Source organism: Ciconia boyciana, chromosome 6 (assembly GCF_034638445.1).
Source record: "Ciconia boyciana chromosome 6, ASM3463844v1, whole genome shotgun sequence".
Classification (NCBI taxonomy): Eukaryota; Metazoa; Chordata; class Aves; order Ciconiiformes; family Ciconiidae; genus Ciconia; species Ciconia boyciana.
In genome coordinates this window covers 13,754,812-13,779,607 of record NC_132939.1, presented here as the reverse complement: position 1 = coordinate 13,779,607, position 24,796 = coordinate 13,754,812, and the positions used below count along the sequence as shown (strand labels likewise).

Genomic DNA, 24,796 nt, shown 5'->3' with positions numbered 1-24,796 from the left:
TGTGAAGTAGACTTCACTACTGTGTTTGCGCACAACAAAAACAGAGAGAAAGGGCAAATTCCTGCTTAAAGTGAAATTCTTACTGAATTCTGTCAGAAAAGTATAGAAATCTGTGACTTTCTTACACTCACTACATTTTGTAGAACACGCCTTTTGTGCCCAGCTCCTCAACCGAATTTACTTTGATCTCATCTGAAAAACAGGAACTAGGAGATTAATACTCCCCAAAAGGTGCCTGATTATATACAGATAGCTATTTTCTTCAGTGAGAATGACAGTGATACACTACCCTTTTAATATTATACGATGTCAAAAAGCTCTTACGTAGTTTACAGTAAATAAGATCTCTCCAATTTTTCACATGTATAGAGAACGATTTTGGCCCTGTAATACAAATACTTCACACCTAAACAAAGTCAAGGCTGTAATGCCTGTAAGAGGAATTTCAAGATTATTGTGGAGATCAGAAGACATTTAAGTAAGTGGTGTCTCCTTAGATTGATATTCTCAGCAGAATTGCTTGAATAAGCCATAACACAGAATGTACATATATTTAAGGAAATGTTTTCAACCAACCAGGAGTGTGCATATTTTGCTCATATCATGTACCACAATGCCAGTCTACTGGTAAGACCTGTCCTTAGAGAATGGCTTTGTCTTTGGAACAGTAAATCACATTGCAATTTACACATACGTATAATAAACCTAAGCTTAATGGTAGCTCATCCTTTTGAAAATGAAGATTAATTAACTTGTAAAAGCCGTTACTCTAACACCTGTTTTATTTAAAGAATTTAATCAACACACCAGAAATTCAGTAGTGAGAACCACAGCAATTCCATTGTACTTAAAAATACATTTCCTATTTGTCAAGCTTAAAGTAAGTTCTGCTTAAAACTAAGCAATTGACAGCAACCTAAAATAGCAGGAACAAATTCCATAGACTGAAGCACTTGTGCTATAATGCCTCAAGCAAATTTATAAGCAATTTCCTAGAATATTCTCAGAGTGTAAAGCATGCAGTTATCAGGAATTCCTATTACAGATTCTGGCCTCATTTTTTCCCCCTAAATGCTTGTGACAAAAGTAAAGAAAGTAAATGCAAGTAAAATACAGCAAAATGGATTTGTGAAAGCAAACTGCCTAGCTGGCATGGTGCCTATTAGTATAGAACAAATAAACTACATACATTTTTAGACAATTCTATAATTTGTACTCTGACAAAAATACTATCAGTGGATGTCCTCATACAGGTTAGGAGTTCACACTGCTGTTAGATTTTCTTCAGTGCTAAAAGAAAGCTAAAGCTTTCTGATTAAAGGGTTCAGGAGAGTAAAGAGACAAACACTTCAGGATATATTTGTCCGTCTTTATATAGTCTGCTCATTTTAGCACAAGTAATAGTTGTTTACTCTTAAGTTGTTCAGAGTTGATGGATGTCCTATGATTTCTTTTTGGTTCTGAGTGAGAACCAGAGTGCAGTAAGCTTTTAGTTCCCAGTTCCTGGGTGGAATGCACCGAGGACTTGTCCAATTCTCCCTTCTTTTCTTGGAAATCCTGATTCTGCTTTAAGTTTGATACTGGAGATACTGACCTACCTGCAGGGAACTACAATTGAAAAAAATAAAAATAAAAACAAAGACTATGACTTTATAAACACACTAAAAAGGTGGGAAGGACACAGATAGATAGGAACAAAGTAGTGCAACAGAGAAAAATTACAAAATACTGTTCTAGTGTAACTCTACTGTACTATGTATCATAAAATACATAAAAATAAGATCATGCAGAAATAAAAGAGCTGCATTATAACAGATAATTTTTAATCTCTCCTACAGTACACAGAGACAAGCTTCTTACCTTCAAATTTTAAACCCAATCTTTTTGAGACAGAACTTTCTTTCTTTAACAACTGTATATGACTATTTTCTTGATTTTAATCTTCACTAACTAGGCTTCTGAATCAAAATCACAGATATTAACTCATCACAATTTTCAAACAATGAGAATTGTATCTTCACCTCTCATAAAAGTGATGTTCTGGTATCTCTTTCTGTGGTCTTTTTCATGGTTAAAATTCAGTGAAGATAGGATCAATGGTCTTCACTGGACAAAGTCCAACTTTTACTGTAAGATTTAGCTCTTCAGAAAACAAGACAAAGCTAGCAAAACAGTGGAATATTCCTTGGTACAGATCTTAATTGATAAGAATCAGTAACTTTAGTAATAATCATAGTAACAATTTATACCTACTGAAAAGCTAAGCCTTTTGGTCAGTACAATGACGACAATTTCTTGACTTTCAAAAATATCTTTCTCTAAATGCTCCTGCTAACACAAATAATATTCAGTACTAACAGATGAAGTAGTCCGATATTTTTAAAGCTTAAAATCATGCTCCTAAATATACAGGTAGAAACTCAAGTGTCTAAACCCTGGTCATCTCAAAGGGAAATGCTGTTTCCTCTGCATTGTGTTTCCTACCTGAATGCAAAATAGTATTTTACCAGGGAAATATGAAACAGCCAGTCTTTAATTACACATTACTTTATCTCTCAATTTAATCAAACTTTCAATAAAATGTTAGCAAGGGCATTTGATAAGGTACTCACAACACTGTAAGTCCCAAGGGTTGTATTCTTCTTTCCAAGTGTTGCATTTGGTAAAACAGGTGTGCTGCTTCTTTTCTTGCCAATCCGTGAAACAAGACTGAAGGGGCTGAAGCAATTAGCTGATACACTTGCGGTCTTAAAAAGGCCCTAGAGAACTAGCATCAATGAAGTAATTCTGAACATGGCTCTATTTGGGGGAAAAGAGCAGTACAGATAAGTGACAACATCTGTATGTTCATCATCACTAAAATTCTTACACAGCTAAGCTCCTGGATATGTTCTACATGCATTTTTACCTAGGGCAAAACCATATTTCTTTTCCCTTGCAGAACACAGAGAAACAGACTTCAGAAAAGAAGGAAAAAAAAAAGAAAAAAGGCAAAAAACAGAGAGGGGGGGGAAAAGTAAAGTGATACACTTACGGAAAAATAATCCAAAGCAGGTCCACATGATGCTCAACTCAAGCTGGAAGTTACAGTCACAACTCAGGAAAGCAATCTTGGAGCCATCACTGAGCACTGTCTGGCATCAGTGGCTGGACAAGCAGTGTGGTGTGCAGAAAGCCAAATACATTTGACATTGCTGAGATGGTATTTAGAAGATGACAATACATACCATTTTCCTAATATATAAAACCTTGGTGCCTCTGCATCTTCAGCACTGTACACAGTTCTGGTCTCCACATCTCAAGAAGAACATAGTGGAGTTAGAAAAGGTACAGAGAATGGTGATTAAAATAATCAAAGTGATAGAGCACCCACATATGAGAAGAAATTAAAAAGTCTGGGACTCTTCAGTTTGGTGAGAAGGTGACTGAGGAGGGATATGACTGAGATTTTACTTAATAATGAATGTGAGCTATTCACCACGTCCCTGTACTTCTAGAAATAAGGGCCATCTGATGAACCAAGTAGGAGATCAGTTTAAAACAGAAAAAAAATATTTCTTTACTCAGTAAATAGTGCATTTCTGGATCTTGCAGTCATGGGCAGCTGCAGAGGCAGATGGTATCAGCATATTCAAAAAGGAATCAGACATATTCATTGACAACAGGTCCATAATGAATACTAAAAGGATTAGATTGGGATGTATCTTCTAACAACCCTAAGGATAATTCTGGATGCCAGGGTACTACATGGGAGGAAATATCTGGGCTTGATACTACACGGGAGGAAATAGCCAGGCTTGTATCTTCTCCCTAAATAGCATTTCCTTGTTGTCACTGTCAGAGAGAGTACTGAGCTAGATGATCTCACCCAGGAAGCCATTTCTTACGTTCTAGGGTTTTGTCTATTTTGCTATGACTTCCTATTTAGTTGAATTGGAAGGAAACGGGTCTCTTGGGGAGGCATCCCATATAAGTCTGCTAGGCGTGGTGATCAACTGACAACTTAGTAGCAGAAGCAATCATCTCTATACAGCAGTGCTGCACTTTGGGTATGGAAAGGTTGGTTGGTTTTTTTCCCCATCACTATTTAAAATATTTGTGCCAAGTCCTGTCTTTTATCTTGTGTGGGAAAGAAGGAGGAAGAGAAGGGAAATACAAGCAAATTCCAACGCAGGCATTGCCACAAGTAATTTTTGCATACATGGTCCATACAGTGGAATCCAAAATGCAGCATTTGCCCTCTATCTGTGAAAGGAGCGCTAGGGTTCTTTGAGTGATAGTGATGAATGATGTGAAAAGAGATACGAAATGATAAGAAATGAAAGAAAAGTCCTCCCTGAGAAAGGAACTGCCTATAAGCAGCATGCTCAGAAAGAAGAGGAAAATGAAGTCTCCTGCAGCTCGTACTCCATGCCTAGGCTAGCATAAAAAAGAGCAGTGGCAGTAGCATCACCACCTCTACCTGCTCAGGTCCCATTTCTGAGCAAGAGTAGTTTTCAATGTTTTTTATAAATCCTGTCCTGTGACAGTCTGGAGACACTCCCTGACCTAGCTCTTCAAAAGGGCCCAGGCTGAAGAGCAAGACCAGGCATTTCTGGGCATGCTCAGCAAGCAAACTCTTAGGTGCCCATGGAGCCTGGAAGTAAGGATAGCAGTTTCCATATCTCCTGTTAGGGTGGCATAAAGCAGAATTTCTAGAACTTTGATTTTGGCATATGAAGTGTATTTAAATCCTTTTTTGTATATAGACCCCTCACTTCTAATTCGTACAAGAATATTCAGCTGCAATAAATATGCATTATTACTCCATATCAAGAGCTCGTTCTTTGCTAAGTAGCCTCTTTGAAAGCAGAAACCATCCAATGTAACAATGATGTTTTCAGACTGCAGCACAGCACGCTACCTTGTGACTGATAAATCGGAGAGGCTTAGTGGTCACAGCTAGTGCAGAATCCTTAGTATTTGCATTATGGTTTCTCCTTGCTTCAGCTGAAGGATCAAGAGAGGCACTATGAAAGAAAATGCAGTATCTTGGACAATCATCTGAAGAAATCAAATGACTATCCTAAATGTTAAACTATGGACTTAAGTATTAATTGGGGGCTTATATGTTTGTTGTTTATAATCAATTATTTCCCTTACACCCCCCCTCCCCCCCCGGAGATAATGTCACAAGATGGCTACTTACATTATTTAGAGAGCGTATGTACAAAAAATTGGCTGTCTTGTGAAAGATTCCTCTTCAATGCCCTTCAATATTGCTATCTTAAGATCCTACATTTTTCTGCCACATTCCTCCCCCCCCCCCTCCATATACACATACCCCCCTACACCTGAAGAGAATGAACAGGAGACATTACCGTTATGGACTTGGTGTCTAAGTCAAAATGATTTCTGTGCACAGTACTTACATGACAGTGCACAGTGCACAGTACTTACATGACAACTGTGCGCTGGAGAGTTCGCCTTATATCCTAGTATTTATTTCTATTCTTACACTTTCTTACACATTTCTATTCTTTCACCAGACATCAGCAATTTTTCTCTGCACTAGGTCACACTCAACATTTCCTAATTCACTCTCAATTCTACTTATCATTTACTTTGTTGTATATTACAACAAGTAAACCTTACCTGTTTTGCTGGTGTGGAGGATTTGCTGCCCCCATTCGCTGTTTCAATTTCAGCACCAAGTTCTATGTTACCATTGTTATTGGTAGAGCTTTCTTGCGCTTCACTGGTTTCATCCTGTTGACATGCAGTAGCAGGGTTATTTGATTTTTCTTCTATACTGCATTCCTCACCAATATCTAGATTATTATTCCATTCCTCTGTTAATTCCAAGATATGGTCTCTGGACAATATGTGTTTCACCCTAGACATAATGGTAAATTTTATTAAAGTTTGACTTCAGCAAATCTAGGAACTATTATTAAAAACATAACACCAGAGTAATGGCCCTATTTGTTTTAAGCTCTGCACTTTAATCCACAGTCAGACACAAAAAAAAAAATGTTTTCCAAGTGCTGATCATCTCTTTTGCAAGCACAACCCTGCAAGCACTACTACTACTATTCTCCTTACTACAATCAGGAGGAAGCAGGTGATCTTTTCCCCAGAGCTCCTTCAACTATGGATCCCAAAAGTTTGCAAAGGAATTTTAGCTCCTTCTACAAAAGCAACAACAGGAAAAACCCAAAGAGTTAGAGAATGGCTCAGATTTTCCACTGCCCTGCTTCTCCCTGTTTCTGTATCCATCAATGTTTCTTTACATTACTGAGCAAATGAAGGTGCCTAGAAAACACTCCCATTTTACTTAGTCTAATCTAGAACAGGTAGTGCAACGATTTATGGGTCCAGAAGAAACAATTTTTCTTAGACTGCTCAGGCTGTTGTCCTCTCAGCTCATACTGAATGATCTGAAATAATTTTGGTTTGACTCCTTTGGCCATTCAGTAAAACTGGCAATTACGTATCTAAAAGTCTGGAGGGAAAGGCAAGTGCATACTTTATGCAAAGTTTATACACAACTCTGAAAACTAGACTTGTCCTGTTACTTATTTTTAAGGGATAATATTTTGCATTAATATTACCAATCTTCTGATGCTCTTAGAGCACTTCAGTAACAGCAGGGATATTTTTTTCTAATATTAATTAATGATATATAGTTACTATGTAAGGTTTTTTTATCTGCATTGTACAGACTGGTAAACTGCAAAACAGAAAATATAATGGCTTTTTCTGAGGTCACACAGTGGATCCAATAGCGGAAAGAGGTCAAAGACAAGGCTTTTTTTAGAGCTCTTTCCCCCATCTTATTAGACTAGCAATTCTTATTTCAAACTCCTATTTGTTTTCTTTTACATGAGGACTGGTATTGAGAATGTATTTCCTTTTTTTGAAATAGATAGCTATGTACACTTATGTAGCACATGATCAGGGAATAAACACTCATATCCACTAGAAAGGTGAGTTCTGATTTTGCGAAACAACCTCATCTGTTGCAGATGCAGATTTACATCTGCAATTATGACAACTGTGGGCATAACTGATGACACACATTTTAACTACCTCTTTTGCATGAAGAATTATGTAGTTAAATATGTAGCGTGCAGTGAATTGCACCCACAAAATCAGAGGCTGAGTTTAGGCCTTTTTAAAAGATCTAGGCCTTACAGAGTGCCAGATAATTGTACACCACATGGAAGAGGGAGTTTATTTCTTGACAGTTTTTAAGAAAATAGCACCGTTTAAGCTAGTTATCTGTGTTGGCTCATTTGAACACTTGTTGGGTTTAATTCACTAGCACCTGGTGCCAACTGTGGGTAAAAGGAGTGGAGGTTTACTTATTGACAGACTATGTTGTTTCTGTTTCTTTTGTTTCCATTTCAACTTTTTTTCTGCTCAATTTTTAGGAAGCAAACTTTAGCAGGATTCAAGACAAAAATGCAGAGATATCCAACTATTGTGGAAAATACAATAAAGTATTCTTTCCATCAACACATCTACCATACAATGTTTCAAGCCTGATGAGCACCTTTATTCTGTTAATCTCAGTAGCACATACACCAATTTAAAAACACCAAGGAGAAGGACAGGTTGAAGTGATCATTTTCAAGAGCTGTTCAAAGCATTAGTCTGGAGTATTTTAGATTTAGATTTTAGGGAACAAAAATTCAATTACAGTATTGGGGGGGGGGGAAATCAGGTAACACCAGTAAACTGAGGGCAGGAAACAGAATTGTTAAATTCTTGATTCATTATCAGACATTCAGAATCCGATAAGCATACCACTGAAATAATTAAAATGTTGTAGAGGTAAACAGAAGAACCTTCAAATTAGGTATGATGCACAGTAAATGGAAGAACAAAATGTCTGGAAATACTAAAAATTATTCTGATACCATGGGGAAAGTTGACAGAGCCAGAGAAAAGCCTTGATGCATACAGAAGAGTCTTAGAGTTTAAAAACAAAACGAACATAACTATGGACAAGGCAAAAAGGAGCAACTGTCTTGCCTGGTTTCTTGATTTTTCTATACAGAAGAAAGCTAGAGACAATGCTTTTGATTTAGTTCAGAGAAATCTTGAGTACAACCATCAATTAAAAAAGGAGACTGATCCACAGAAACGAAAATATAAACATAAAATAACTAAGATGGAATAAACTTACAAGGACACTGATAAACCAACAAATAATTACAGATAATATAAACAAAAGGGAACTTGTGTATTAGAAAAATATCATGGAGTGCAACTGCTATTTATTTTATTGAGATATGACAGCAGAATGCATTATTTTGCTGGTAGCAAAAATGTTGAAGTGTTTTCAAGTTCTGTATTTTGTACAGCGTGAAGGTGTATGTGTATTAAAGCCACTTGTCTAGTACATATTTTAGCCCTTATCATTCTTGTCAAATGCCTGCTCTACAGAATCACAGAAAGTGATCCTCTCATAAGCCATCCAACCCAGATGTCATCAATTCAGTCAAGGGAAGAAAAAGTAATACCATGGTCTCACCCAGCACAACCCTTTGCCTCCAGGCAAGTTTACACTGTATATCAAGCCTGTGTCTCCTGCATCTTCAGCAAGTAGTCTGACCACTAGGCTGCCCCACAAAAAGTTGTGTCTCTGCCAGTCACTAAAAGAAAGCTGTGATTTTTACTGCATTGTCAGGAAACTCATGAGTTGTGTCTGCAGGCAGAGGAATTGAAGCACTGACTGCCTTATGAGTTTCTAAATCCTAATCTGTAACTCGGCTCCGAACTGCCGAGCACTGCCAAGGGAGAGAGGTCTAGGTGCACAAAAAGATCCAACTCCAGATAGCTGAGAATATTTAAGATGGGAAAGTGAGAGGCAGCTTGTTAAAGCGAAAGCTCTAAGCAGATTTTTTCTCAGAATCATTAGGCATCCTTAGGCATCTCAGTCCTTCCTTGGATCAAATTTTTCAAGTCCTCACATAACTTTGGAAACATGGTTAAAAATAATTTGCAGGCCAGGAACGCACATATGGTCCCTCAACATGTTGGGGACCAGGGGGGTAAAGCCCCTCCCACTGTAAGGGAAGATCAGGTTCATGACTACCTGAGGAACCTGAACATATATGTCTATGGGACCTGATGAGATGCATCCCAGAGTCCTGAGGGAATTGGCTGATGTAGCTGCCAAGCCACTCGCCATGATATTTGAAAAGTCATGGCAGTCAGGTGAAGTCCCTGGTGACTGGAAGAAGGGAAACATTGTGCCCATCTTTAAAAAGGGTAGAAAGGATGACCCTGGGAACTACCGACCTGTCAGCCTCACCTCTGTGCCTGGGAAGATCATGGAACAGATCCTCCTCAGAGCTATGCTAGAGCACATGGAGGACAGGGAGGTGATTTGAGACGGCCAACATGGCTTCACCAAGGGCAAGTCCTGCCTGACCAACCTAGTGGCTTTCTATAAGGGAGTTACCACATCGGTGGACAAGGGAAAAGCAATGGATGTCATCTATCTGGACTTCTGTAAAGCCTTTGACACGGTCCCCCACAACATCCTTCTCTCTAAATTGGAGAGATATGGATTTCATGGATAGACTGTTCAGTGGATAAGGAACTGGTTGGATGGTCGCATCCAGAGGGTAGCGGTCAACAGCTCAGCGTCCAGATGGAGATCAGTGATGAGTGGTGTCCCTCAGGGGTCCGTACTGGGACCAGTCCTATTTAATGTCTTCATCAACAACATAGACAGTGGGATCAAGTGCACCCTCAGCAAGTTTGCAGATGACTCCAAGCTGACTGGTGCAGTTGACATGCCAGAAGGAGGGGATGCCATCCAGAGGGACCTGGACAAGCTGGAGAAGTGGGCCTGTGTGAACCTCATGAGGTTCAACAAGGCCAAGTGCAGGGTCCTACACCTGGGTCAGGGCAATCCTCGGTTTCAATACAGGCTGGGGGATGACATGATTGAGAGCAGCCCTGTGGAAAAGGACTTGGGGGTACAGATGGACAAAAAGCTGGACATGAGCTGACAATGTGCGCTCGCAGCCCAGAAGGCCAACCATATCCTGGGCTGCATCAAAAGAAGCGTGGCCAGCAGGTGGAGGGAGGTGATTCTGCCACTCTGCTCTGGTGAGACCTCACCTGGAGTACTGTGTCCAGCTCTGGAGTCCTCAGCACAAAAAGGACATGGACCTGTTGGAGTGGGTCCAGAGGAGGGCCACGAAAATGATCCGAGGGCTGGAGCACCTCTCCTACGAGGACAGGCATCCTACGAGAGAGTTGGGGTTGTTCAGCCTGGAGAAAAGAAGGCTGCGGGGAGACCTTATAGCAGCCTTCCAGTACTTAAAGGGGGCCTATAGCAAAGACGGGGACAGACTTTTTAGCAAGGCCTGTTGTGACAGGGCAAGGAGCAATGGTTTTAAACTAAGGGAGGGCAGATTTAGACTGGATTTAAGAAAGAAATTTTTTACAATGAGGGTGCTGAGGCACTGGAACAGGTTGCCCAGAGAGGTAGTGGAGGCCCCATCCCTGGAAACATTCAAGGTCAGGCTGGACGGGGCTCTGAGCAACCCGCTCTAGTTGAAGATGTCCCTGCTCACTGCAGGGGGGTTGGACTAGATGACTCTTAAAGGTCCCTTCCAACCCAAACCATTCTATGATTCTATATATGCTTTTTGCTGAACTGGGGTTGTAAGTCATGCACCAGAGAATTTGGGCATTTCGTTGGCTTACAAAAGTCAATTTGCCACCAAAAGAAACACGAAATCTCAGACACTGTACACATAATTTTATATTTAAGGTCTTACTTTTACTCTTCAGTCAAGCAGTCTGTACCTGTAAATTTCACCAAAAATCACAGCAATAACCCAGAATTCTAAACCAGAGCTCACCTTCAATATGCTCAAAAGCTCTTCCAAGAAAAACAAAAATCAGTAGAGGAGAGGAAAGAAGTAAAAAAACAACCTCACTACCTGAAAGGAAACACTACCTTCTGCTAAATGAAACTTAAGAAAATACCAAATTCTTCCAGTGGGAAGTGAAGAAAAGGAGGTAGAGTATTCTTATAGTTAAAATACACCACAATCCATACAATATATAATATTAGGTAGAAAAAAATTGAATGGAGCATATTTTTAAAATCTAGCTTAAAGTAATTGGAAATTACAGTATCAAACTAAACTATATGTATCCATAAAAATATTTATTGGAAAATAAGATTAACCCTATATTTCATGAATATTATACTCAGTATATGCAGATTACGCAGAAACAACACATAGTGGTAATACAATCTTTGTCTTTCTTAGAAACTTAAAAATATTCTGCTATCCTGTCATCTTTTTTGCTCTTACTTTTTAGTAGAGGTAAAAAGTTAAATGTGTCTGGAAAAGTTTTAACTGGTATAAAGATCAAAATAATAGAAACTAGTAACAGAAATGCATTAATTAGTATTTCTGGTAAATAATTAATCATCAACCCTTTGCATAGCCCCAGGCCAAAACTGTATATGGTCTCAAACTGACAACACATAAACCTCCAGAGGTATCCACTAACTTGAATTGAGCTGGAGGTCACTTGTTTAGCTATGAGTACATGGTAACTTTTAAATTAAAATTTTTATTGTTAAAGTATTGTTCTGGAATATAAAATTGCTGCACCTATATTTGAAATGCCAGTTTTAATCACACAGAATGACTTGTGACTTCATAAATTTTTGGTACAGATGGTAGGGATTTCCTGGTGGGAGACTGTGGTGCCAAATGCATTTACTCCTATGCAGAAGCTCACATGTCACATGGCACCAAGGGGTTAATTTTTTTACACGCAGAATTCTCTACATGATAATGCACTTTCATGTTCCCCATCTGGCTATTGTAAAATCACAAAGGCTGTGAAGGCACAAGCATAAGTAGAAACTGGTGTCCTGATTTTCAATGGTACTGAGTATCCGCAACTCCCACTGAAGTAAGATGGGAGCCACAGGTGCTCAGTAGTTCTGAAAACCAGGCCATATTAGGACATCTTAATGAGCATTGCTAAAGAATTCTGCATAGCAACATTTACCACTTTACGTTCCTGTTTCTTTATACTCCTCTAAAAACCTAAGGTTTTTACTAGCAATGGAAAAACATTTAACTACCAATTCAAACGCTGCAATATGTAATACATATGAAAACCACAAGCAGCATAGGAGAATGCAAATAAGACAACTGGGGGCTTCAGATGGAGCATGTGGATGGAAGGTAGAAGGTACAGAACAACAAGGGAGACTCACCTTCACAGTCTACCTACTGAAGCTGGGGAATTCTTTGCCACAAGTAAATTTTTATAGGAGTTTAAAAATATTTGGGCAAATCAGTGGGGAAAAAAGTCAACTGAGCTTTATTACCACCACTCTCTTTTGGTTCAGGAAACCCCCTGAGCAACAAGTGACCAAAGGCTGGTATAATTTTCCAGTACTGAATGCTTTTCCTGTTCTTATCCTCTAAGCATCTGTCCTTTGCCACTGGTGATGATGTGAGAAAGACCTTTGACAGTACCTTGTATGACCATTCTGATGTTCTTAGTTCCTTATACAAAATAAATAATTTATGTCAATGAAACAAAAATGTTATTAAATAAATAAATTGGAAGTGTCGATACTGAACAGAGATGGGGATGTATTTAGTAGTTAAAATGCTAAACGGGTCCATCAGTATTCAAGAACATAGGCATATTTGTTGAAAAAATTTTTTCAAGAAATTCAGCAGAACCACAACAGGACGCTGGGCACCGCACAGGCACAGTAGTGAGCCCATGGAGAAAGTTCAACAAAGTACCGTCTGCCAGCAGAGCAGCTGCATGCTGTGTTCACACACAGCAGATCCAAAGCATCTAATGTTGGAGCTACTGCTCACAGGCAGATGTCTGCCAAAGTCTCCTTTAGAACTGGAGACACAGCAACCCAAGTCTTAAAATGGCACTGAAAGTCAGCGCATGCTAACGTAGAGGTATTTGAGAGACAAAAATGCTTCCTTGCAGTTCTACTGTAATAGAAAACACTGGCTGGTCACATACAGGAAAGGTTGAAGCGTGAAAGCAAGATCGCTGTCTGAAGCATTGCCTCATCCAGAAAGTTTTCCCTTAAGGAAGCAGCTTAAAACTGTGCTAGGAGTAGATCAGCTGGAGGAACAAATGGATTCAGTTTATTTCCAGAGCTCATTTCTGATTGTATTTATTTCTGACCAAATAACACTTGCGGAAGCTGTCCATAACAGCAGACTTCAGAGCGGGCTCCCTGGCAAGAGGGAACTCTGTCAGCAGTCTACGATGGCCATCTCTCAACATTTAGAAACACTCAGACTTGAAAAAATCTAAAATATAGTTCTGCATTGAAACTAACGCTTAAAGGTCTTGCACATTTACCATGAAAGTGCAAATGGAAGACAACTAATATGGGGTTACATTTGTAGATATTTTATAGTAAAGACAACCAGTCTGCTACCTACTTCTTAAATGAAGAAAAGCATTGTAAATTAAAATCTACTGTGCCTTAAATGTTATATACTATGGAGAGAAGGAATTATTTACTATGAACTATAGGAAGTTCTTGTTACATGTAATTATGTTATCATAATCTCAAACTTCATGAATATACATGGTGAAAAGTCGTAAAATCACATGGATGGTAGTTTTCCATATCTTCACAAAGCAAGGACAGTATGGTACTCATAGTATGGCAGGGCAGAAGTGGATGAAAATTGTCTCATTTTGCAGGCCATTGTAGAGTTAGACATTTGCTTGTGGCTATTCTCCCCACACAAGAATGCACTGAAACTTTGAAAAAAAGCTTCTTGTTCAGCTCTCCTCAATTAGCAGGAAAGAAGAAAGAGGTACGCTAGTCCAGAATGGTTCTGTTGTAGATGAAGGTGTGAGGCAAAACCAGTGGTCCATTTTGAATAGAGAGCTATTTATTCTCCCACATATCAGAATATTTTTCAATGATTCACAGGCATTTCTCTTTCTAGATGGCATTGAAGCCAGCTACAGAAGAAATTAGGGTTTGCCATCATCAGTGTTATCTTTAAGTAGCAGATATATCCATTCCCTCTGCTTTAATTTCAACTACAAAATAGTGCAACTGTTTCATCAGATAGCTGAAAGTTCAGTATTCTCATAGTGGGTGGTCTGCAGCCCAGCCAGGAAGGTGGGAGCTCACAGGGTCCTTTTCTGGCACTACAATTCACTTACCTTCAGAATGGCCAGATTTCCCTGTAGCTCAATCTTCTGTTTTTAAATTTAAAAAAGCCCAAACACTTCTATAATAATAATAGCAATATTGTGAGAATTAATTAAACCTGACCTGAACCCATACTTCTGTATTATGTCAAAACATATGGGAAATCAGGTAAAGTTGGTTTTGGTAAGGAACACAGTGTAAAGCTTCTCCTAGTTAACAGGCCTATCAGAAGCCCATGGGATACAAGCAAAACATGTTAATGGATTTGGGAGCTTTGGGTAAGGCCCCTACAAGTATTCTGTTGCTTAGGTTGTGGGTTTTTTTTAATTTTCCACCCTACTGGGCTCCACTGAGGCAATACAGCATCTTTATGTACCAAATGAGTAAGAGTTAGAATACAAGGTGAAGAAATGATACCTCCTCAAAACCCAGTTATCCCCTGGTTATCAGGTGAATCATCAGCGGCAATTTGGTGAGCAGGATCGACTTTCAGAAGTACTCTCAATGTATTTTGCTAGGAAAAAACCCCACAACTTGATACATCTCATTTCTGCTAACAACAGCTCGACACATTTTCAACTGAGTGCTTTAATTCAGCAGAGAATATTTTACTTACAATGCTATGAAATTAATTCATGATACCATTTATGTCAATTTATTTTTTAACATCAATTTCACTTTTCAGGAAATGCGTACTACTTAAAAGCAAAAAAATAAAAGATCAGAACTACTACATTTGTGGAATTCATTGCAATACTGTCAGCATTTATTTTGTGAGAGCATTGTGTACTTACTAACCTCACCAACTGCTTCCCAGACCAGATTTTTAAAGCACAGGTCTCCCTTTCTTACTAGTTCAAAAAGATTTTCTTCTAAACTTGCACTATAAAACGTGTAAGAAAATTAGGGTCAGTGAACGGATACCTACTATTTTTCACTGGTGAGGCAAAAACTATGTATTATGGGATCACTGTGAAATCAAAAAGTTCGCAGGACTGGGAAAGCTTCAGAAGAACTCTACAAAAGTGACTCAAGTTCTGAAAAATGTGTCTCAGAGAGATTTAAAGGAAAAAGGTTATGAGGTTAAAAGGTGATTTAATTTTGGTCACTAGGTATCCACATAAAGAAAAGATAATTGATATTACATGGATTTTTAAAGTAGCAGCCAAAGGTTTAACATGATACAAAAACTGAAGGTAGAAGCTAGAAAAAATTGAACTGAAAATATAGTATTTTGCTATTCTGTAACCCACTCATCCAAATCACTTGGCTAACTGAAAGCTAACCTGTTGCCACCATGTGCAGTATTTCCACCACAGAAATTTTGTTTACTGCAAACAGTATGTACTTACCATTTCTTCTGATTTCATGTCAGGGTAATATTTTCCATTAAACAATTCAACAATTTTGTCCTAGCAACCACTACATTTCAGTAATAAGAACCATCATTAATTCATGTCCCACTGTTTTTAGACTAGTGAGCTAAAATTCCACTGACTTAATAACAAATCACAAGAACTGAAACAACAGCAACAAGACCAAACAGAGCGCTGTCAATTTAAGCATTGAAGTCCCCATCAGCTGTCTTTCTAAAAAACAGGTTTTGGATCAAACAGGTCATTGACTCAGTATAAGAATTGCTAGATATGTTTTATTCTGGAGCCTTATTTTATAGACGAAGTCAGTTTAGTCATACATAGTGGTTGCTTGTGTCCCTAAAGTCAAGTGTACTGCTGTTCAAAATGTGATAAAGTCATTTCCAAATTCCTACAATCTATGAAATATCTTCAATTCTCAGTCTAAGTTGCTATTCTTCATTGAATAGCAGTAAATCAAAGCAAGTGTGATTCACAGAAAAATACAGAAGTATATAATATCTTTTTATTGCTACACAAGATGTATTTTTCAGAACAAAAACATAAAGCACAAAATACTATGACAAAGCAAAACATAATTTTTAATTTTTCATTCTTTGTTCTGGTATCAAGCTGTACCTCCTTTAGCTACATAGTGTGAACGTTGCCTTATTTGGCCTAATCTAAACTCAGGTATCAGTAGAAATAGGATAATACAAAAGCAAAGATATCAGAAATGTCAGAAAAAATTTAAGAAATTCCCATAAGTGTACATATTAAGAGTACATAGGTTCATAAAAATATACCTTGGCTGCATTCTTGCCCTGTGTCTATTTCTTGTTATTTTGAGTAAAATATTTGAGTAAATGTGGTATCTGAATGTCTGTAAATTCAATTTACTCTTTCTATATCATCTGCTTCCTTTATGCCAGTTGTATTCTTAATGATGTATTAACAATAAAAAAAGGTAATATATATGAAACCAAAACAAATGCATTCCTAAAAAAAAAGTATTAATATCAAACCCAGTGTTTAAACTTGCTTTGTATTTGGTTTCTGTGACTATTACTGTTTACCAACAGAAGTATTAACTAGAAACATCAACTATAAATGTTTATTAGATAATATACTTTGAAAGTAAATATTGATCTGTATTCTACTAATCACATCACAAATGAAAAACCATATCATGTGATCTGTGTTTTCAATCAAAACTAATAAAGACAGATTAAATTTCTAATAGATTTTACATCATACTATTCATGCACAACTGACATGCAAAAATTACATAGCAAATACTTTCAAGAAATTAATACACTTATTTGTGACCATTTAAAACAAAAAGCTAACTTCATCAAATAAATTATTTGCATCAAATTATGTTTTTAGTTCTACTCCCAAAACACAGAAGTAGCTACTGAAAATGTAATTGTCACATCCTAGTGAAGGATGTCTGTCACTTTATATCAAAGTAAAACAGTCTGGAATTTCATTCACATGGCTTTAATTTTTAATTTTAAGGTAAAACATAAAATTAATATTTTAGTGCATTTTGCCCCAAACTTTTAATCTCAAAATGTTTTCAACAAAAATTGCTGTTTTCTTTTATCCTCCAATTCTCCTTTCCAGTCTCCCTCAGGACTTAAATCCACATGGAACGCAATTTAAAGAATAGAAAATGGGAAGAATGCATTCATTTCAGGACACGATACTGTAAGTATTGGCTGGTGACAATGCCCATTATTCTGTTATGCACAGACAGGACTAAATTCTCTCCAGACTAAGGCAGCGACAGACAACAGATAACTTCAGCTAAAGAAATCAAGTTAAGTGGGTGAAACGTATCACATGGAACCTTGAAAATTCTGTGAAGAAATTTTCTGTGCCTTTAGAAAGGAGCAAAAAGTACCACATTTTCTTAATAGGTTTCTTACTGCTGCAATGCAGGAATAATTTATTAGGCATCCTAGACGCCTTTAGTTGCACAAAGCTTTTTGAGAACTATTGCAGGGGCCAGAGTCTCTGAGCTTGGAAGAATGAGCAAGAAATCCAATAGCGCAGATTGCACAGGAAAAAGCAGCCCCTGACCCTTTCCTATTAGAGAGCAGCATATGGGCCGTACTCTCCGAGTATGACAGGCAGCAGGACTCTTGCTAGTCTACTCTTTCAATGTGCTGCCATACTTTTGTATTTTAATGGATTTTCTTTTTGTTGGTTACTATTGTGTATGCTTCTACAGAAATAAAACGGAAAGTATAAAGTACACCTCAGTTTAAATTACACATAAAAATCCATCACACTGGCATTGCCCCATTATGCAGAGGCAACCCTGTGCATTAACATTCATGAAAACAGAGTTCATGAGTCACCTCAGGGCTTATGCTCCCCATATAGGTAGAGACTGAGCCTGTCGTGGCAATAATACCCTTGGAGCCAAGATGGAGCATGCCATCTGCACTGCAAAAAGAGCTCTGGCAGCTAGCAAATTACCAGGGAGGCATTAGCTGTAGCCTAGAAGGGTCAAAGTTGTGACGGTAGCAATAATGGCTCTAACAGTATCTTTAAGCCCATTAAAGGAGCACCAGGAGCACAAGCTATTATTCAAGGTGGAAAGAAAAGTAATTTGCAAAAACAGAATTAAAATCAGAAGATGATCTTGCGGCTTTTGTATTACTATTTTCAAATTAAGCAATAAGAAGGAGGTTGAATTGTATTCTATTAATTCATACACAGTATTTTCATTCTTGTGTAGTCAACACAACAAGGGGTGAATTAATGTTACTTTGTTTTGACACTGTTGTGATTACAAAATGCTAATTTAAAAAATATTTATATTGCTAATTAAGGAAGAAGGTCAGAAGTTCTAAGTTCCAGCTGCAATCAACACAGTTCACTGCTCTGAATTTTACAAGTTCTGAGCTGTGAATTGTGCTGATTGCAGGCACTGCTCTGGATTCTTATTAGCCAGTCAAACCATCCAATTTCTACCAACCATTTTATAATATATTCTATTGCATTATGTTGTGCAAATCCTACTACCACTATGCAAACATTAATATCATGAAGTACAACAATAAAACTCATTCTGTATCAGCATTAAAAGTACACATGGATTTTAGAAATAAAAAAATAATAATAAAGGCAATAAAGCTATGAACACTTCATCATGCTGACACAAGAAGAAAAGTGAGCTAATTGTATAGCAGAGAAACTGAAGAACCAAAACAAAGTGGAAAGAAAAACCAAACAAAGAAAATCCCGAAAAGAGGAGGTTATGAAACTATGTGCCTGTGTCTGCATGCTCGTGTACAGTCTTAAGTTATATAAGAACTCAGCTGCATGCAACAAAAGTAAAACAATCACAGGACAGAAATAACAACAAATGAAACGGCAAGTGGTGATGTTCTAAAACATTGGCATTAAAGCATCGTCTGGGGGCAACTCAGAGAAGAAAAGGACTGAAAGTGAGGAAAAAAACATGCAAATACATTATGAAAGAAAAAAAATTTCCGCATACAATGTGACATTTTAGTTGCATCATATGAATGGTAATTTATGTAATTTGCTACAATTCATTTTTAATTACTGGGGTACCTTTTCATATTATTTAGCTAGTATAGGCAGGATAAGAGGTTTTGGAGAGGAATTATTATTTTATAACTAAGACAAATGTTATAAATTATGAAAGACTTCAATAAAAATAGGCATGTACTCTTACAAATGTAAAATTTCATTTATTCCTCTAATAGCAGCAGACTAATAAACATTCAAAGGACACAGATAACCTGTACAGGGAGGCCTGGCAGCCCTCGAACATCTCAGTTACAGTTACCACAGGCAGAGGTGGAGAAGAAAAGCCCTTAACCTGATTACATAGTTTGTGCAATCCATTTGAGGGTTTGACCAATAATCTGTAAATCAGTAACTTAGTTCTCATATATCGATCCAGCCAACATATGAAAAAGAGAGGCCTAAATTCTATTTAGTTTTACGGTGTTTCGCTGCAATATTCTGTAATATTTTTTTATTTCAGGATTATAAGATGGTTCATAAATGAAATACTCGGTTTTTAACACTGAACTGTATCTTTTACTTTATTTTGCATAGAAATTTGTAATGTTTACATACAAGTAATTATAAGAGTTCAGTCTTTTGTGAAGGTTTAGCACACAGGTTTATTTTTTATTTCAGTGCAAAATTGTAAGTACTTGTATTATAAATGGGTCTGTACATTTTATATTACTTTTACAAGCTACTTACAGCATGTACATAATGACACCTATGCTCCAACTGTCATACTGTTGGCTGTAGTCATAGGGACTGATAACTTCAGGAGCTGCCAACCAAGCAGAAAAAATAGTATTAATAATACAAAAAAACCCACTTTTAAATGCTTAAACACAAAGCATGAAGAATGTGCTGATGTGGTATAATTTATTCCCATATGTAAAGAGGAACCAACAGCAGATGTTTAAATGAATAATGTACAGACCTTAACAATTCATGCTGCTCTGTCCTCACTTTTATCATTTAGCTGTTAAGGGGGTGGTGACACTGTGACATTAGCTGTATGATTAAACTTAGTATTCTTTTTCCCCACAATAAGTTATTAAAGCAGTATTCATAACACACTGACTTAAAGTACTGCAAGACACCATACAAACTTTTCTTTTTCTCCCAGATATAAATGTAGTGCGTATGAACACAGGGTTTTTGCAAAACACAAGAGCCTCTGTTTGCACATATTAGCTTGAATATATCATAAGATGAACAAAATCAATGCCAAAATACTCTAAAATAAAAATGTTCAAACTTATTTATTTATATCCTAGATTAAAAATTCACAAATTATAATCTATTCACTAATCACTTTATATTGTTTCAGTCACATGTCAAAAAGATGATGGTTTGGGGCCATCTTAGTCATATTTTATCTACTATATCATGGGAGATGTTGTTGTGAGTTCACAGCAGAATCTATGGTCTTCACATCCAGAATCAATGGAGGTGACATACTTAGGCCCATTAAGGAACAAGAGATAAAAACCTTCACTCAATAGAAGAGGAGATTGACAGAGACTATTTTATTTGGTGTTGTCCCACCCAATCAAAAAGCTTGTTTAACTGTCATCTCAGTTTTTTATGTTTTAGGTAGGAACCAAGCTTCAGATGTCTAATTATTATGTCAAGGAACTTAAAATGGTTAACTTAATGGTTTGATAATACCACTACTGGTAAAACAAGACTTTAAAGGAGATTCTTACCATTAATATTGCCAAACTGGCTAAAACCTCGAGTATAATTTCACTTTTAATCAATTATTTTGAGAACATTTTAAACCAGCAGTAAATTCGTGCTATTAACATCCTGGGAAAACTTACAAACCTATATAAGTTTATATCCTTATAATTTTTTTTTACTAATAAACCGGTCTGTTTAAATTGTGAATTTCCACACGTCTCACACACAAGAAGGGAGCATACCAAAGACGGAAATAAGAACAAAAGGAAAACATAATCATAGAGGGTCAAAATCAGAAAGGAAAAATGAGGAGCAACTAACAAGGGGTGTAACTAAAAATGAAATAGTCTATAAGTATATGAGTAGTAGGAAGACAACTAATAAAGAGGCTGGTATTGTAGTCAACCAAGAATGCAATTGATAGATGATGCTCAGAAGGCAAATGTATTTAATGTCTTCTTACATCAATCTTAACCAAAATGTCAACTGCAAGCAGTGGATAGTACAATCAATATCAATGACAAAGGGGCAAGACCACAGTTTTTTACAGAGAAGCAAAAGGTTAGCAAGTACTTAGGCTGGAAATTTCAAAATCAGCCATAACCAATAAAATTCATTCTAGGGTACTTTAAAAACTGACAAGACTTTTCAGAGCTATTAGTGGTTCAAGAACTACTAGCGGAAGGCAGGTAAAATACCTGAAAAACGTAAAAGGCAATCATGGTATCTAGCAGTAAAAGGGTGGAAAAGCTGGCATCAAAGAGTTACAGATGCATCCCATTAATTTTAATTCCCAGGAAAATACTGGAAATAATAAGCACCTAGAAGAAAACAAAGAGGTAAGTAACAGCCATTATGCACCTGTCAGGAACAAATCTCCATGTAGCACAGGTTGACAGGCTTTGGGGTTAGAGGAGGAACACTAAATATCACATATCTCTATTTTAGTAAGGCTTTTGATACCGTTTCATGTAACTTTTTTCGTAATACTGTCTACATTAAAATATTACAGGAACAATGCACACGCTTATAAAAAACACTTCTCAGAAAATAGTTGTAACTTGTTCATGATCAAAGTGGAAGGTTGCATCAAGGGATATTTCATAAGTGTCTATCCTAGGCATGATACCATTATAATTGATGACCTCGATGACCCAAGAGAGAACACGCTTATTAAATCTGAAGACAACATCAAGCCAGGAATGACTGTAAGTACACTGAAAGACAAGCTCAGAATGCAAACACAAGGAGAAGAGCTGGTCAGGCAGCAGCTCAAGGACTGTTGCAGATCACAAGCTGAACGTGAGTTAACAGTTCCAGTGTTACCGGACAATGCCTCTGTGAGGCAGGATTAGCGTAAAACAGCCGCCCTGGTACAAAACCTCCTTGTACACACCTGCCCTTTCTGAGGAGGCCAAGGCCAACACTTCTCCTCTTGTATGGGTTAGAAGGCTATTTAAATATGCCAGGTGAAAAACAGGCCAATGGCCTCATTCCCAGCACTTACCTCTTGTTCTTTTATGTGGACTTCAGAGTCCTTAAATAAGTTACAGAAAGACAGTCATCACCTGTGTTTTATATGCAAGCCTCAGGTCTGCAGTACTTACAAAACAATCCTTCCACTCAGCCCAGCACTGGTGAGGCTTCAACTAGATATTGTGCTCAGTTTTGGATAGTCCCATTTTAATGTAATAGGTACCAAATAGAGCATGGCGAGTCAATCACAAAGATCAGAAATGCAGGACAGGACTGAGAAAATTCATCCTGTTTAGTCTAAAGAACAAGAGACCAAGGGAGAAGTGTGATATCAGATTGCTGAAAATAGGAAGGTGGCTACCTGTTCTTCATATCTATGATGGATAGGGCAAGAAATAATAGTCTGAAAATATGAACTGCAGTTCCACCCTTTTCTTTAGACCCATGCATAGGCTCCCACCACCTCCCTTAGGTCAGGTCTAGCAATTATGTGGCTGCAGGTGAGTTAACTGAAAATTTATAATGAAAAAAGTTATTAGGTCATGGCCTGTAGGTATAAGTTTAAGCTGATTGTCAAACTGAAGGTTCAGGGCAGACAGGAGGAAAAATTTCTAGGAAGATAATGAAGCATCAGAATAGAGTGCCCGGGAAGATTATGGAGTCTCCATTACTGGAGGTCTTTAAGTACACTTTACACAAATATGCATCGGAAATGACTTAAGTATAGCTGCTTGTTTCTTTGGACAGAAAGATGGATCAAATGACTCGAGGTCCTTTCCACTGTTGATACTCTATGTTTCTGTCATGATTAGTAAATTGGAAAATTATTTCATCCCATGCAACCACCTCACTTAAAGAAGTATTTAATACTAGTAGTATTTCATCAATCAAAATGTCAGAAGGACTAATTATCTTCCTCCAAAAAGGATTTATTTTTTGCTTCAGTCTGTTATAAGCAAGCTGTGAAATGCAGTGCTGGTATATACCATTGAGGAAAAGAACTTCCTAATGAATGCTGTATTGGATAATGAAGTGAAGTATATTATAACATCCAGTATAAATCAGAAAGGGGTACAAATTTTTATACTATGGAATGCAAAGCATTCATTGCCTAAATAGGGAAAAAGAAAAAAACCCTGAAAAACATGCCCTTTGGACAGGCTACATCATAATTACCTGCTTTTGTCATTTCTTTCAACTTCCATTTCAACATCAAATAATAATTAGTGTCATACACTGGGACAGACACATTGTTTGGGTGGAAATTTTCTAAGAAAAACCTGGTTTAGAATTTAATCCCATTGTTTAGCTGGAGACTCTGAAAAGTTTCTGCAGCACATCAGAAGTTACAAATTAGCTTTACATAACCAGAGGGAGGTACTGTGATTCAGGTAGCACTGTTGGCTTCAAAAACACCCAGCAACAGAGAAAAAGCTGACCTTGTAACAATGGAATATGTTACTTGCACTGAACTGAACTTCGCAATAATATAAGGCAGACTGAGGCAGTTTGAAGACAGCATCATGTAGAATGGAAATGCAACGTGAGTGTTGTCTGCATGGAGGGCATGATAAAGCTCATGAGAAAATAAGAAGAAATTAGTTCTGCATATGATCTAAGAGATTGTAATGAGTACCTGATGGGCTAGGGGAGCAGAGAGGAAAAACAACACCGGCAGAAAAGAAGTGTCTGACAACAGACAGTACAGCATCATCAAGGAATATCATCAGACAAGAACCCAGACTCCCCTACAGCAACATCTAAGATCCGATCAAAATCTTCCCTAACTGCTACCTTCCTTTGTGGTAGTAGATAGAGTTAATTCCATGCAGCCTGTAGGCGCTGATTTTAAAGTGACTCCTTGCATGACACAGTATGTACCTCTTCAGAGTGCAAGCAGTGACAATCAGCTGGAATAGCTGTTTGTCCTCACTGTAACGACCTGCTTGCTTATCTCCTTTAGGAACTGGATAGTGAGTGGAGTGAGAGCATCCCCTCAATCAGCTGACCCAAGCGGCAGTTGGCAGCAGTCAGTTGCTGGTGTGCAACAGTTGTACCTCTTTTCCCATGAGTAGTTGAGAAGTATGGAGTTCCCCCATCTCTGTTATGCAGAAGGGAGTTTGAAAAGACTTAGTTACCTTGCATTAAAACTGACTCTTTGAATCTCTGATTACCTCTGGACACCAATGGCACATTTGCAAAAACCACATACACTCAATTTCAGATTATTTGGACAGTAACGTCTCCTGTCAACTTTGTCTAGGCTTTAAGTATCCATGAACCTTCCATGGCAGGCTTAAAGGATGGCACAACATTAAATACTATTCAAGTTCTTAACCAATGAAGAATTTCAGAGGTTTTGAACTTTCAGAATAGCAAGAGAAAGAAGGAACATGTGCAGGCAAACATACCCCAGAGTTGATTTAAAATAAATCATTGCTTGTTTTCTTCAGAGCCCCATTTATCTCCACTCCAGTTCACTGAACCAGTAGAGGCAGACAATAAAGCCCATGACTATTAAAAG

General features: G+C 37.6%; 1 protein-coding gene across 1 annotated transcript in view; it reads right to left on the bottom strand.

Moving 5' to 3' along the window:
* Window positions 1–1,383: 1,383 nt before the first annotated feature.
* LOC140652832 (uncharacterized) overlaps window positions 1,384–24,796 on the bottom strand; it is a 29,328-nt gene continuing 5,915 nt past the window's right edge. Inside the window, exons 4-5 of the mRNA XM_072864117.1 lie at window positions 5,635–5,875; window positions 1,384–1,608 (exon numbers count right to left, since the gene is read on the bottom strand). Coding sequence (XP_072720218.1) covers window positions 1,384–1,608; window positions 5,635–5,875 — 466 coding nt within the window. The remainder of the gene's footprint in view (window positions 1,609–5,634; window positions 5,876–24,796) is intronic.